The sequence below is a fragment of the Salarias fasciatus genome, chromosome 15, assembly GCF_902148845.1.
Source record: "Salarias fasciatus chromosome 15, fSalaFa1.1, whole genome shotgun sequence".
In the NCBI taxonomy this organism is placed as follows: Eukaryota; Metazoa; Chordata; class Actinopteri; order Blenniiformes; family Blenniidae; genus Salarias; species Salarias fasciatus.
The window spans coordinates 19,074,943-19,091,322 of NC_043759.1; the positions used below are offsets into that span (position 1 = coordinate 19,074,943).

The window sequence follows — 16,380 nt, forward strand, 5'->3', positions numbered from 1 at the left end:
GCTGGGTGGTATTACACAAAACAAACAGGTGTGAATAGAGAAAGAAGTGTTTGCTCAGTGTCTTGGTATCAGCACAACAGACGTGAAGACTGAGGCAGAGGTATACAGAGAAACTCTCCACTCCCGAACTGAACACCAGCTGCTTGTCAACAGTTTGTGAGGTAAAATCCAACTTCCTGTGTATGTGCGCTTGGTGCTGCATGCTTTGTGTTGTTGTGTTTTACCACAGATATCATGCACATTTGCATTCTGGGTGTGTTAATGTGTGTGTTGTTTCATAATGAGTTTCATTGATTTTGTGAAGTAGGGTGCTTCAAACAAATTCTCATCAGTTATGTGATGATGTTTTAATATATTGCAGAGAATTTTACTGTAAAAAGATGATGAAGTCTGAATGAGAGGAAGTTTTGAAGGAAACACTTTGAATGATGCAAACCTGGGTTTGGTTGCGTTTCACTTCAGAGATGTATTATGCATATTCTAACCTCTCAAAGTTAAAGAAGTGATGTTGCATCGCTGCTCACTGTACAGGCAGATAACATACAATTCAAAAATGGGTCTTTGAGCAAACGATGCTTACTGTATGATGTTATAATCATGCATTATTAGACAGGTACCAGCTAGATATAGTCGGGCTCAATTTTAGTCATTCTAGTTCAACCTTTTTTGTGGAGGTCTGTTTTAGCTGTTTTAACTGTCAATCCACATGACATATTCTATAAACTTCATGGAGTCACTACAGAGGAGCTGAAGAACCACATCTCACTACTGAGTCACAGGTTAAGTCATATGTCAAAATGCAGCTCTTGGAGACTAGAGCAGATATTCCCAACCTTTTATCTCACTTCTAGATTCAAGTGTGTTATTCTGTTGTCTTTGACATAAGCCTCCAAACCCCCTGTGATCTCTGACGCCCTCCTAAAGAGAGCATTAGACCACGGGTCAGGAGCTACTTGTCCAAAGTTTGCTTTAAACCAATAGTTTGACAGGACAGGTTTGTTGAGCCATAGTTTATGGTTTGTTTGTTTCACTGTCTTTTTTCCCCCATACTGAATTAAGTTGTGTTTTTCTTTGTATTTCTAAGTTCAAATCTGACACAGGATGACTTGGTGAATGCTGCGACAGCCCTCAGATCACAGCTTGGACCTACGATAGCTGTTCTAGTGGGCAATAGCTTTCTGTCCAGATGGCTGTGTCAGGGTAATTCCCCTTTAAACGGGCCTGCCACTAATCCTCCGGAGAATCTGTACTGGTTGATCTCAGGAGAAACCGAACGGTTAGCCCACTGTAACACACAGGCTGCAGGACACTGAACCTCTGATAGCACGTAATCTTCCAGGTACTGGCACAGCCTGCTGGTCTGCACTGAGGACACGGTGATCGTGGATGATCAGAGCCAGCCAGTCAGCACAAGGCGGAGGGCCAACTGCTCTCTGGGCTCATCTCCACAGAGCACAGCGGAAGGTTTCGGCGGGGCAAGATAGGAGGTGAATAGAAACAGCAGAGGAGAGAAGACAGATCAGATCAGGGCTGTTAGGTGCAGCTTCAACACTCGTGATTGTCTTAATCTCAGTGTGGGAACTATTTCTGCAGAATGGGATCTTTAACAATCAGGTACACTTTTCTGTCTTCTTTGTGTGCTTACAGAAAGCTGAAAAAAGAAGCGATATGTTGTAATTAATTAATCTATGTCCCAGAAATGTTGATTAAGTGACATGAAATCTGAAAAAACTGTCACTGAATAGCCTTGCTTTGAGCAAGTTATTCAAAAGACTCGGTTACAAAAGGGCTTGAACCCTTCAGTGGAAGATGAACTTAAATTATTAAGCGCTTTAATGTTTGTATGGGCTAATGGTTATGAGTGGGTGTGTTTCAGGTAGCACTGCTACCTTATGTCAATAAAATGAGACTGATACCAAACTGTTGTCACACTACCGAAGAGAGCTGCGCTGTGTTTTTTGTGGTTGGTGCAGACACTCAGTCATGGTGGATGAGAACATCAGCTCTGTCACTTTCATTGAGAAACACCAAGAGGACTTTCAACTTCACAAAAAAAACCTATTGAAATTATTATATATAAGTTTCAAAACCTTTTCCATGACTTCCTCATTAATTTAACTTTAATTTCTTTAGATGTGTATTTGTGGCTCATAACCTGAACACGTTGATGATGTGAAATAGGAATGTCTAATTTTCTCTGCCTAAGCTTGCAATTCCTTTGTGTTTTTGCCCATGCTCCTCTGGCCTGCTTGGCTCTGCTTCACTGCTGGATCGCTGTGGCTTTACCTATGGTGAGTCCACTAAAACCCACACTGTCCACTTAGTTACGTAACTTATAGAAGGGGGAACAATACAGTAACTGTCTTTCAACAAGCTGATCTTTTGACATCAGTTAATATAATGTCAGTCATTTTGCTTTCTTTATTATTTTCCTGTAATACTTTGCTTCAGATTGTTGACCTTGTTTACTCCTCCTCTTCTGCGGATGTCAAATCTGCATGCTGCCTCACACTATAAGCCAATTACTTGAGCTTCCTTAATCTGACTGTGAGTGTTGGTATGCATGTAAGGGTATGTATGTGTGTGTGTGTTTGTGTGTGTGCACACGCAATAGAACTCACCGCCTTTCATTATGCAATTATTTGTCTCAAATAATTTGGAAATTTGTCGGTTTTGAAAATATATATTTAGCTGTTTCTGAAGTTTGAAATTTCTTGATATGTTTTATAAGTTTATGAACACTGACATCTTACCTTTTTCTGCTTGCTTGACCTTTTGCCACGCCACCTTATGAGAGGAAGCTTAAGTGATACAAATATACAGTATGTGCATTTTTAATGTGACGTTTACTAAAATATCTTGACTTCCCTAGCCGAACATTTTAAAGTGAACAGGCTGGACTTAAGTTCATGGCAAATCAAATTCTAATTTTAGATACATTTTTTGTGTATTTGTCCATAATAGAGACACGTTGTTAGGTTTTCTCTCTCTGAAAGTTCCTAGAAATGTCTATGATATTTGGTGCTATGCAAACAAAGCTCAACTGAACTGTATTTAAAGTGTCTTAGTATATGAAAGCACTGGTAATGGCAGTATTCTAGGTGAAAGAAAACTGTAAAGGGTGAAGTGTAAACTTTTAAGAGAAAAATACTCCACCAAGCAGGATATTAAAAAGTTTGGAACAACATTTCACTATTTTAATATAGAAAAATACAAAACTTTGAAAAGTAAACAAAGCAGGGCACCACAATCACCTTGCAGTTACCATCGTTCCCCTGTAGGGAGCGCTGCTTCGCTTCAGCAACACCGCCACATCCGCATCGAACGTCCCTCCAACGCGTACAGCCAATCACAGCTCGATATCTAATACAGTAATCCCCACCAGCCAATGGGAGAGCGCCAAAAGATGTTTTTCACTGTAAGGGGCGGGCCTTGGCGATGATTGACACGTCTGCTTTGAGCCCTGGCCAGACCCTCGTTCTGTGAGGACTGTAGTGGAGATTTCTTTTGGAGGCGTTCGTAGTGGGACGCACGGTATTATATTTGGGGAGGAGAACACGGTGCGAGACCACGTTTGGAGAAAAAAGTTCCCCACACGCATCGTTGGAAATCTCAAACAGGTAACATTTAAATCCACCTCATTGAAGTCACGTGATTTATACATCAGGAACCCGCGGCTGGTTCATTGCTTTTTTTTGCAGGTTTGTCTGCATCATAGTTGGCAATCGCTGTGGTAAATGTGTGGATAACTCAGCAAACCAGCAGTAACCTTAACAAAGTGAGTTAGCCTTCTGAAATGGACCGGAAACCGGCGTGTCTTCGTGTGAAGCCCGTTATTTGGGGGCTGCATTCATACCTTCGCTTGGATTCATGGCGCCTATCTTCTTCCATGTTATCCCTGTTATCATCACCTCCGCTACCTCCACGTCCCGCTGCTGCTCCTTTCATGTGGTCGGAGGCATTCCCCTCCTTCCTCCCCCAACACGACGCACACGTTATTAAAAGAGAGCTTTCTAAACGGGTCGAGCTGGCGGAGGAGGTTTTTAGTGTGTGAGGTGATTTTTTTTTCCTGATTTGTTCACGTTAACGGCGAGTTGCTGGTTGGCGGTAACGCGTTGCGTTCAAAGACTGTTCAAACATCCGCCGCGTTTGTTTGCTGACACGATGCTTGGGAGCTGCTTCCTGCCGCTCACTTTACAGAAACTACACGGCTATTTGGGAAAAAAAAGAAGCTCCACGCTGCTCCCAACACCTCATTTCCAGTCGCTTTGATTTGGAGGTTTGCTGTGTGTTTCTCCTCTTGTGTTTCACGGGACGTGCCTCATTTAGCAGCACTGATTCACTAACATTTCGTGATCAGATCTTTTCAAAGAAGCACTGTTTGGCGTCTGATATCTGGGAAATGCAGCTGGTTATCTTTGGTTTAATGAAATCAAAAGATGGGTTTTGCCCCAGGATGTGGTGGGGATATATAAATGGGAACTGCCTGGTCTGCTCCATGAGGACTTGATAGTTATTTACAATGTATAACATGAAAGTGTGGCGTGAGGTAAATGCTTACAGTTATTATATATGTAACATGTTTTAGTCAATGCTTTATATGCTATTTATAGCATTGTTTGTAAACGATAATTACTTATCTCCTAATGTTTTAAAACTTTGAACCCCATCATGGCAACATATAAGTACTCTCCTTCCATGTGTTTACAACATTGAGCCATAGAAGTTATACAGACATAGTTTGACAGATGGTGAGCCCAACCCAACTAACAACAGGCTGATCTGTGAAACAGCAAGTTACAGCTGTAAAACACTTCTTATGTGTGTTCTTCTTTTTTTCGTCAGTGTTCCAGCATGTGACGAGTGACGTGGAAATTTGAGTACAGACGTACTCATTTTAAGGCACCTAACCTCATACTTATGTTCCTAGCTATTCTACCTGATCTACCTTTGCACGCCAACAGAGAAAAATACACACCCGAAACAGCACAAACCAACTTTGCCTCTGTCATCTTGTCTTCTTAGAAGAATGAATGGATCAGTCCATCTCCAAGGCAGGGTACACCTTGGACATATTGCCAGTCTATCACAGGACAAGCAAGGAGACAAATAACCACAATCACACACTCACATGTCTAACTAGGGGCTATTTAGAATCAGCAACCAGCCTGACATGCTATTTTTGGACTGTTGTTGGAAATTGGAATACTTGGAGAATACTTTGTAAAACCTAAGCAGTGTGATGTAAATCCAGGCATTAGGTCTAGCTGACACAATTTAAGCTGATTGTTGATTTTTCTATACATGGCAGTGAACCTATTTGTTTCCATGTCAAAAAGGATAATCAAGCCATATTTGTCCAGATCCTGTTTAGATGCTTAGAGATTAACAAAAGACCATTTTCATTCCATACTACACTTGTCTATATATTTTATTTCTACACTACATTAGGCGTAAAGATGTTGTAAACATCAGGGGAATCTTTAGTTTGTAAGCTATAAGAGGATGCCAGCAGCTTTCATGTCTTTTTCCTGTCCGGCCCCTCATTGTGGGTGAAGTTTATCTATAATCATCAGTGCCATGTTCATTCTCAGACTCTCAGGATGTGCAGAACAGTGGCCGCTCTGTCAAGGCCACTAATGAGAAGCCTTAATTGGTTGTTCTGGTGGGAGAATCTCCTCATTAAATGGAGCTGGATCTTAACTAGGTTTGCTAGAATAAGACCATGAAGGTTTTTTTTCTCCTTCATATGTGGAGTTATCATGCAGAAAGTTTTATGATAATCATGAATGTGTGACATTTGTAAAATTATGAGAGTGAATCGAGTTCAGTCTCATTCATTGCATCTAAAGACTGATAGGGTTAAAAAAAAAATATTAGAAGACAGAAATGGTTAAAGATGCAGGCATACACTTTGAAGCTAATGAATGACCATTCCAGCACTTGATGAAGAAGCAATGGCCAAAGCAGTGGTCATTACCCTTGCTCACACTTGGTGAGGCGTAGGAGTGCGACTTGGAGAGACAGAGGGAGATAAAAATAGGAAAAGCAGAGCTCGAGTGACAAAAGGCGAATAGAAGGAAGACAGAGACAAGAAGACAGGAAGTGAGTACGAGTCGGACACAAGAGAAGGACGACTGAGCGAGGGCGACAGAGAGAGTGAAATATATTGCTTAACCATTCGGAAAGGCTATGGGAACATCCCACCGTGCTTGTTGGTGTGCGCGCGCGTGTGTGCGTGTGTGTGTGTGTTTTCATCCTGACCCTGTGGGTTCAACAGGAGCAAAGCACGTCACATCAGCTCAGACACACGTAGATAGTCCCACTGTCCCGCTTCAGTTTGAATGAACAGTGGCGAGTGTGTTTTTAGAAAAGTAGCGTGTCCAGAAAAAAAGAAAAAAATGCCACCCGCCCCACACTGTGTCACAAATCCATTTGACTGCAGTTTTTTTTTTCTTCTCTAGTCTTGCCCCGTGAAAGTGCTTTCTACTTTAACCACAAAGCACAATTTGAGTCTCTCATCTCCTTGATTTCAGTGACACCAGGAGCAGTCACAACAATTACCAAGGTGGACATATTCTACAGGGTAGCAGTAAACCCTGACAGGCGAGCATTATCCTCTGGCCCTCAGGGCAGCATGGCCGACAGGAACACAAGATTCAGATTCACGCACAGAAGATCAGAGAGGCATGCATGAATGGAAACTGTAATGCAACGTTCAGCTTATTATGGACAGTGAGCGGAGCCGGGTGGGTGAAAGGGTGAGGCATGGCGGGATAAAGATGTGTTTGATGAAGGGGGCAAAGTGGGAGAGGCGCACTGTTTGGGATGAAGGGCTCTTTAATTGCCAGGAAAATGTAAATGCGAGTTTTGAGTCTTAAACATAGGGTACTATAATGTCAATGCAGACGGTGTGATCTTAATTTACTTAAAAACAGAGTACTAATTGTAATTCTAATTGTTGAAATTAGTAGAGTCAAATTTAGTAAGGTGAGAGGGTCTATTAGAGAAGAATAGAAAGCCCTTGTGTTGAATGGTAACAATTTACATCATAGAGGGAGAAAGAGAGGGCAAACCGCCTTTCCCAGCAAGTGTCCAGCGCTGAAAGAAATGATAGAATAAAAAACAGAGAGAGACAGCGTGGGCCTGTGGCTTTGGCGTGTGGCCAAACATAGTTAAAAAGAGATTAATCAGCATAGGGTCACATTCTCACAGAGAGAGGCTGAACAGACCCAGGCGCAACCAGCCAAAGCCTTCATATTTCAAAGGCCACATCTTAGGGAGCAACACCAAAAACAAATGGCACCGAGGCTTTTATCGACTCCAAAACAGTGATAGCGTTGTCCTCTGAGGACTGATGGCGGATTTGGTGGCACGTTGCCCCCACCACCATCCAGCAAGGCAAAACGGCCACAGAGAGTTTTGATCAGCGGTGATTGTTTCCTCAAGATTTGCCGCAATCATGAATTGTTCAATCAGAAAAGAGTGGTCAAGAGGAGAAAAAGTAATCAAAACAACAGCATTGTGTTTAAATGCTCAAGTGTTTTCTACAATCGGCAATTTGAACACAGATACTTTTAAAAATGCATAAGAAACTACAATTTAACATGATTTTTCTGTCCATTTAATACAATACATTTTTGTTTGGGAGCTAAGTCTTGTGTAATAGCTTCGATCCTTTGATTGATCAATTGATCCATCAACGTTTTCAAGCACACATGGAGACCATCGTTTGTTTGAAACATTCTACGGAAACAGGTCAATAAAATGTATAACAATATGACTGTAGATGCTTTAATCAATTCCTGCATGCTTTTTTTTGTCAAGGTTATTTATTGTTTTTTTTTTTTTCTTTTTAAAGTCAACAAGGATTTTGTGTCACTCTGAAGGTCCAGATACGCTTGATACTAGAACCTTCTGCATTCACTCCGTGCGTAATTCGATACGTTTCCAGGGAACTTGCAAACGCGTAGAGGGATGAAGGCGAAGAGGAAGCGAGAGGAGGTGTGTCAGAGGCAAGGGGGGTTCAGTGGGAGTGCAGCCATGTTAGCTTGTTCTCATTAGCAGCTATTGAGATGCTCTGGAGTTTGTAAAACAGCTTGGAAGGACTGTAAAGAACTTAGTGAACTGTGTTTGTCAGAGAAAGAGGCTGAAACTGAGATAGTTCGAAAGTAGGGTCAGCCGCTTTTCCCACAGGTCAAAAGTGCTCGTGGCAGGAAGTGGGGAGACAAAAGCCCACACTCTCTCAAGATGCTGCAAAAGCCTCTCAAACAAGACAAATATGTCCTCAAAGGCAGCAAAGAATAAATACTTAAATTCTAATTTGTTACTGTCTCCAATTATAAACTAGGAGTTGTTATAACTATATGCTTATTCTATTTCTGAAAGTCTGTAAATCTGTAAAATTTAGATTTTTCAGGCTTTGTTTTTAAATTTTCCTCAGGGGTCGATTTTTAACCTGTCGTGCATCCTCCTCATTAGAAAGATTTCATTAGCCAGTTGAACGTGTGTCACATTTGAAAGGGGAAGCTGTGTCTCCTGGTACACTGCACTCGCGTTGACCTGTCAAAGGTCAGTTTGTTTGTGATTTTTCTTTATGTTCAGTGATGCAACTTGAAGTGGAACATGACAGCGTGGACATTTTGCTCTCGGGCATTTCCTGTTTTTGTATTGACATGATTCTGATGGGGAATGAGAGAGAGAGAGAGAGAGAGCTGAGACAAAAAAATGGAAGGATAGAAATGGAGGTATGGGAGATGATAACAGATGGCGGGGTTGCTTCCTGTTTCCTGGTTAAAGTTCAGAGGTCACTGGTCTGGGATGAGCTGATGCTAAATGCCTAATAGATCTGTCTGATCAAGTCATTTATCCAGGTGAGAAAAGATGATCTCACATGTTTAAACTCTCAGTTTTGAGCCGAAGCGGTGGGATATCATTCACCGGGTCTGAATCCCGCCGTGCCACTGATTCCTCTGAACTTATTTGTTTGGCTTTCTGTCCTACGGGATGTTCACTGCCATAGTAACCCCACACCTGCTAACGCTCCCTGAGCCGTGCACTTTCACCATGACTCTCACTGTCATTTGCTCCTTGTCACCTGACAGCTAATGCCCCATGTCTTCCTCCCCTCCATCCTCATCCTCTCCCTCTGGCTCACAGTAAGCTGTCGCTTCCCTCATGTGGATTTTGGTGACCCACCCATACTTTTCCCTCTTTGTGTCTCCATGCGCGCGCGCACGCACACACACACACACACACACACACACACACACACACACACACACAGTCATTCACTCACACGTTCACACAGACACTCATGCCTGACTGCTTTAATCGCTGAATAGAGGAGTTTAGCAGTTAACAATAGTAGTTATGAGCTGACCCATTATTCTCTCTCTCTCTCTCTCTCTCGCTTGCTTGCTCGCTCGCTCTCTCACACACACACTAGGATAAAGAGAGAGTTGAGACAAGAAAACTAGATCCATTCGACATGTTTTTTTTAAATGACCAGTTTGTGTTTTAATTGATATTTTCATTGAATTTTTTTGGTGAAAGTCATGAATTTGTGTGAGACAGGAGTGTGCATATTCTGTTTGTGGTGCATGTCTGTATTAGAGCTTATTTCTGTTTTTGATGTATGTGTTATAGTCGTGACTCACATGGTTTGGATTCATATGCACAGGCCAGTGGTTATTTTTCCTACCTTGACATGTTTCGGCTGCCAAGCTGCAGCCTTCCTCAGAAGTGTCACCTGACTCACAGTTTCAATTTCCTCCCGGATCGATAAAACATCAGTTAGGTCAGACTCATTTTATAAGACACAAAGTACAATTTAATTTTGTTACATATGTTATGAAAGTATTGAACATTTTATGAAAAATTCAGGTATTTTAGGGGTTTAGGATTTTTTTTTTACTCTCACACTCTCTCTGCCTAATGTAATTACATGACACTGCCCATCCAGCTGGCATTGGGCAAAGAGCAGGTCTCGTTTTGCTTTTATGAACAACGGATGAAACTGCAGGTTGGTAAGAGGTTTATAATGCCAGGAGGCAGTGGACGGAGAAGTGGTGTTTTGCAGAGCGGAGTTACGGGGCAGACAGCTGCAGTTATGAGTTAGCAGTAATAGTACAGTAACAAAAGTAATGACATGGTGTTGGTCAGCTTAGAGTCACCTAAGAGATGAACTTTCATTTGCCTGAGCTCCAAACAGAAAGCAGAGCGTGACGAGGGGAGCGCGCTGCTGCTGTTGTTGTTGGACGCCAGTGAAAAGCTGACATGGGGTTTCGCTGGAAGTTGAGACGGAGAGTTTGAGATGAAGGGATGGATGATAGATAGACGGGCAGGCTGACTAACAGACACACAAACATACACGGGGATTATCCTTTGTGTAATCCTCAGTTTGAGGGTCAGAGTGCAGCGTAAAGGGACAGGCATGTTCACACCAGCAGTGTGTGTGTTTGTGAAGATGTGTGTGAGTGTGTGTTTCACATCACACAACTGTAATGGGTGTGCTCACCAGCGATCGGAATTGGATGTGTTTACATATGTTTTCGTCATCAGTTTACGTGCTGTGTGTATCTCTACAGATACATATCTACTTATTTGGTGGAGCTGTGTTTGCACCCATGTGTCACTGCGTGACAGATGGACAGATCGGACAAGAGAACAGCACAGATTAGGATTCCTTACTGTGTTATGCCCGCGTGGTTATTTCAATACCAAAGCGAGGCTCCGTCGCTGCCCGTTGTCCAAACTGCTGGCTGCCTCAGTATTCAGTGTGCGGGATGTCCCACTGCCATCCACAAGATTGGATTTTTAATTCATTAGACCCAGCTGTATGAAGGCCGGTCGATTTCCAGCGCTTAGTGTATTGAGCGCACAACCAACTGTAAGAGCAGCCAAACCAAGATGTGGTCATTTTACATCTGTGCCAAACAAACTCGTGCAGGTCTATAGCATGGCAGACCTTTTTGTTTATGTCTAGGAATACATTTTTCATTTAAAAGAACTCCAGACATTGTACCATGCCAGATTTTAAGCCATTATTAATCTTTGGAGATGGTCTTTTTTTAATAGTCAGCCAGAGAAAATGTGTTCTCACTTTTATTCTGTGTCATTATTGGTTTTTTTCCAATCACAATATTCATCCTATTGTGTAACATTCTGCTCTGTGACAATGACTGTAGAGCTTTAGTCATTGTAAAGAAGATTGCATTGAAGTAAAGATACTTGTTTGACATAATTCGTTGGTCAAAAAATGGTAAAACATTACTAATAATCAATAATTTCATTGCAAATTGAGAGACTTCTCTTATTTATTAGGGTCGACCCAAGATAGTATAATTTGTAAACATTTATTCCTTTTTTTGGAAATAAGTGATATTGTCTGTTGTCATATGGCCTCCTATTGTACAGCAACACTGATCGATCGCAAGTATAAATGTTATGTAAGACTATAAAGTGAACTTTCTTGAACTTGTTAGAAACATATGTGCACGCTCTGGGAGATATCTATTCTTCTCTGACATAATAACACCTGTTTCTGCTTTAACACGCAGCGGGCTGGTTAGCCTATTTACAGACATCTGCCCACATTTCATTTAGCTGGCTTTAGCGTTGCTCCCAGTAACCGTGACGCGGCCGCATGGAGTGTGTGCACGGAGCCTAAGTGGTAGTTTGACACAGCTCAGGAAAAGTGGCGTTCATGTGTGTCATTTTCTTGAATGGAGCTAAAACAGCGGTGACGACCGGTGCTGAGGTAGCGGTTAGAAGCGTGATCAGCGAAGCAGCAAATTCACTCGATAAAGATCTGCTGTAAACCAAATTTTCGCTCCAGTGCGGCGTCAGCGGCGATGAGACGAGCGATGAGTTCCTGGAGGGTCCAGCTCGAAGTATCAGCTGTAAATCTGATGCAGTTTGAAATGGGTTTAGACACGGTAATAATCTCCATTGTCACGCATGCACTCGTCCACTAATCTGTATTTTTGCTGTGGTAATCTCTTGTCTCCATGGGGATTTATTGTTGTAGTCCGTGAATGCCGTTGCCCGGGAAACCAGTTCCTCCCCCTGTCTTTACCCTCATTTGCCCCAGAAGAACAAGATGGGCTTGTATAGATATATATGTCACGTTTCCAAGATGCTACATTTGTGAAACTATTCCATTCTCCTTCTGTCAATGCTTTTGTCGTTCATTCATGCGATTATCTGTTTGTTTTGTAAGTTTTTTATCTCTTGGCCACAGGCCAGGCCAGGAAGTTGTCGTTGCTATGATAACAACCCTAAAGCGCAGTCAGACAGCAATAAAGCCGTGAGTGGAGGAGCCACTGCATGTCTGTTTTCCTGATTGCATTGTGGTGCTGGAGGACGAAAAAAAAAAACAAAAAAAAACCAGGAACGCTCGAAATGCAAAAATGGGAACTCTGGCCAGTAACGGTGCCTATAAAGCTTAACATCCCCACCACATGCATTTAGGACAAAACAGAAGAATCTGGTAGGTGGAGCTTCTTGCTCTGTTGCTGTTTGATAATGCTGTTTGCCCTCCTTTCATTGGATCCAAGCTTCACATGCTGAGTCCAAGAAGTAATGGCCTAGAGTGTTGAGTTTCATTCAGGCATAAGAAAGTATCATTTCCATCTGTAGACATGTTCAGTCGCTGCTGTGCGTCCATCTTCCCTCTCTCCATCCCTCTTTGCGCCGCTCCACTCTCTCACACTCTCCCCTCCGCCGTCTCCACCCCCCACGCTCTCATGCGCTCTCTGGTTTTCTGCCCTCGTTTCTCGAAGCGATCGTCCCGAGGGAAGCGCAGCTCTGCCGGGGAGAGAGCAGGGGATGGAGGAGAGAAAATGGCAATGACAGTTTGTAGGGCAGGCTCTTGCTGAGAGAGGTTGAGAGCGAAAGTGAAGGAAAAGGAAGCATAAAGAAAGTGAGGAGGTAGGGGGGGAAAAGGAGGTGAGAAGAGGTAAAGGGAAGAAGATAGAGGAAAGGGATTTTCAGGAGAGAAAAGCACAAAAGAAACAACAGTAGGTAAGACCATTAGTTTATCAATTTCTTTAATCTCTCATTCATTTGAAGAGTAAAACCCACGGGAGAAGTGTTAGAGATGAATGCATGGATTTAATGTCTTGTAGAGCCAGAGAAAGGTTCCAGCAGTAATTTCTTAAGGGTCTAATTAGTGTCACATAACAGCACCAGTGAAAACTTCATGTTTCATCTTTAACCCTTTCATATGAAGGAAAGCTAACGGGTATGTAGTGAAAATATATATAACAGAAAACAAAATGAGATGCTCAAAATCAATGTTGATGACAGAGAATGCAACTAAAACATGAATACTTCCTCTGGATGTATGATCGCTGAAGAGTTGCTGAATGTTTTTGTGACTGTATGGACACCATAGAACACGATTTCCATCAAGGCATTTGCTCTCAATGAAGCAACAAAACACACCAACTGATGCTCTGCAGCAGATGGATCCGTTACTCGGCGTGCTCGCCGCATGTTCGACCTCATTTCTTCGAAACATCTGTGACACTTGTGGCGCTTTCATACACAAGGGAAACCTGACTTGTGATGAATGCCGTCCTCTTAAGTCTGACCAGTGAGCCCTACGGAGAGGATTTCAGTGAGTTCCTGTGTGCATACGAAGAGACTCCACGCTAATGTCATTGCTTTTGTTTACGCGGCCTGTGGGAAGAGGAGCGAGCGAGGAGGGGTTTCCAGGAAGATAATGCTGATTGGTGGGGATTGAAAAGGGGCCCGGGAGGAGAGCCGCGAGAGATGAGCACAGAGATTTAGTGAAAAAGAGAAAGAGGCACCCTGGACCGAAAGAGATGAGGGTGAGTTAGAAAGCTGTGAGAGAGATAGAACAAGGTTCCCGGTGTTAAGCAGTTGTAGAGAAGCGGAGCCGGTTTAAAGCAGGCCTAAGTGGCCGTGACGAAGCTCCACTTGAATGCCAACTCACTCTACTAAAAACAGCAGCAGCTCCAAAGAGTAAAAACTGCAGTTAAAGCAGTACCAAGCCTGTTGGGATGACACTACTTAAGGGTTTAATGAATGAAACAAGTCATTTGATCTCATTTTTATAATTTGGATTGATTTGAAGGCTGTTCTTGTTAAGCGTAACCATTAACGGTGGATTGGAGTGTTGCAGAAGTCTTCTTTCTGTGCCGTTTGATTAACAGCTCTGACCATCAGTAATCACATCTGCACAACATTTCATGGCAGTGTATACCATGCGTGTTGAAATACTTCTGTCTAGACTGAAAGCATCAGACTGTAATCGCCATCCCTGGAGCCCTGCAGTTAGCATGGCCACACGTCGGGAGGCAAAATCAAAACGTAGGAAGCGCCGACACACACGCGTTGAAATATTCATTAGTACCAGTTTCGTGTCTTATGTGTGTCATGCAATCTTGACTCGGATTTTCAGATGAGAGGAAAAAATTCAGTTCTGTATTTGTCTTGCATCCAAACAGATGCAAAGAATGCATTGCCTCTTTGACAGCAGCACACACCTACATTCACCTCTCGCCAGTCGTCTCTCCTCTCCCCTTCCTCCACCTCATTAGCCGATCATGCGTAAGGAGACCTGTTCTATTTTTACCCCCCCCCCCCCCCCCCTCCTCCCGACGCTGCTGCGCTGCACTCTGCATGTGTGTCTCCGCTCTTATTGAAGGTGACAGCGGAGAAAAAGTGAAAGTCAGACGACGGGTGAAAAGATGAGAGAAATCCAGACGAGGTGCTGAAGAACAGGATCAAAAGGTTTTCGACTTGAGTGACACTGCTCAGGTGGTGAAGGGAAAAAAAACAAAACAAAGAACATTGAAAGGATGACGACAGCTACTCAGTCGTGTGTATGAGTCATGTGTTGTCTTCACACACACTCCAGAGTGACACAGACGCAGGCGGCACCTTCAGGTAGATTTTCACCTTTTCTTGACTTCCACTTCCCCTCAGGACCCATGTCACACTGGTGCAGTGTTATCTTCAAATTAATGTCACCGTCTATAAGAGGATCTGTTACTGCGAGAGGGTGTGTGTCGACAGTGCTGCCAAAGACATTTGGGTTGAAGAGTGTGTGTACGTGCGTGTGTGTGTGTGTGTGTGTGCGCGCACTGACCACAGCTGCAGGGTAAAACCAGTGACTCACATATTAAGAATTGAGTAATTCGTCCTCATTCTGCGTTTGGAAGAATGTGTGTGGCGGTTGCATCAGATGAAGCCCGCTCTGTGACATAATGACATCCTCAACCACTGTGTTTTATTGTTCTTGTGTCAAAGGGTTGGAAATCCTACAGCTAATGCTTCAGACCGCTATGATCTAATTAGCTCGGAGAACAGGGGAATTATTCACTTATATAAGCCTGGTATTTTAAATCATTGCAGTTCTATTCTATAGTGTCTGTGCAGTTGGTGTGTGCGCGTGGGGTTTTTTCTCTGGTTTGATCCCTCAGTCCAGAAACCTGTAATTGAGGTCAGCTGTTGTCTCTGATTTGCTCTTAAGTGTAAAAGTGAGTGTGTGTGGCTTTATTCATAATTGTAGAAAGCATACAATGGTCTCTCAGTCACTACCCTCGGAGCCATGTGTCTCATTCATAAAAGATGACAAGTTGCGAACAATTTAGATTCTTCCCCAAAATCAGTGGCAGCATGGTCTAATTTTCCTCCATCGCACTTTTAACAGGTTTTCTGTGTTACGTACCTTTGAGCACGACTATCCAATAAAATCTGTTCAAATATTTCTTAGAATGGTATTTTTCTTGACAGCGTCAGTCAGATGTTAACGCGCGTTTCTCTCTCTGCAGGTCGACCTGTCACCATGACAACGGAAGCAGGCTCTGAGACAGAGGTGAAGGAGAAAGCGGAGGAGTCGGCCGCTCAGCCGGACCAATCAGAGAAGGCCACGCAAGAAACCCAGGAAGTAGCTAACGCCGAGGGAGAGGAGAAGGAGAAGGAGAAAGAAAAGGAAAAAGAGGGGAAGGAAGGCAAAGGAATATCCCGATACCTGCCGACATGGCTTAAGAAGCAGAAGTCTCAAAGCCAGGTGAGCGAAGTTCACGTTTATGTGACTGCGAAGAAAACCTCATGACTGCACGTGATTTCTAAAAATCTTTTTTTATCCCTCTGACACCATCAAGACCTCCCCGACGAAGGAGGTCCCAGCGACAGAAGAACCCGTCAGCAAGGCGACGCAGGAGGAGCAACCCCCTGCCCCGGAGGTGAACGGCCACGCCGAGGAAGTGGAAGAGAAGGAGGAAGTGAAAGCCGAGGAAGTGAAGGAAAAAGAGGCTGAATCCCATTCCAACGCCAGTGCAGACACTGAGGTACTGACCGTCTGCAGCAGCAACGTACACAATGCAATGCAAATAAGCTCATCAA

At 43.2% G+C, this 16,380-nt stretch overlaps 1 protein-coding gene across 10 annotated transcripts in view; it reads left to right on the forward strand.

The window, feature by feature from the left end:
• The first annotated feature begins 3,419 nt into the window (after positions 1 to 3,419).
• epb41l2 (erythrocyte membrane protein band 4.1 like 2) overlaps positions 3,420 to 16,380 on the forward strand; it is a 41,582-nt gene continuing 28,621 nt past the window's right edge. For 8 of the 10 annotated variants that reach the window (XM_030109691.1, XM_030109694.1, XM_030109696.1 and 5 more), the window contains exons 1-3: positions 3,420 to 3,616; positions 15,804 to 16,045; positions 16,140 to 16,325. In XM_030109691.1, the coding sequence (XP_029965551.1) occupies positions 15,821 to 16,045; positions 16,140 to 16,325 (411 nt within the window). In that variant the 5' untranslated portion in view covers positions 3,420 to 3,616; positions 15,804 to 15,820. Of the gene's footprint in view, positions 3,617 to 12,995; positions 13,027 to 14,823; positions 14,852 to 15,803; positions 16,046 to 16,139; positions 16,326 to 16,380 lie in introns of those variants that run through there. The other 2 variants (XM_030109689.1, XM_030109690.1) reach the window with 2 other exon arrangements.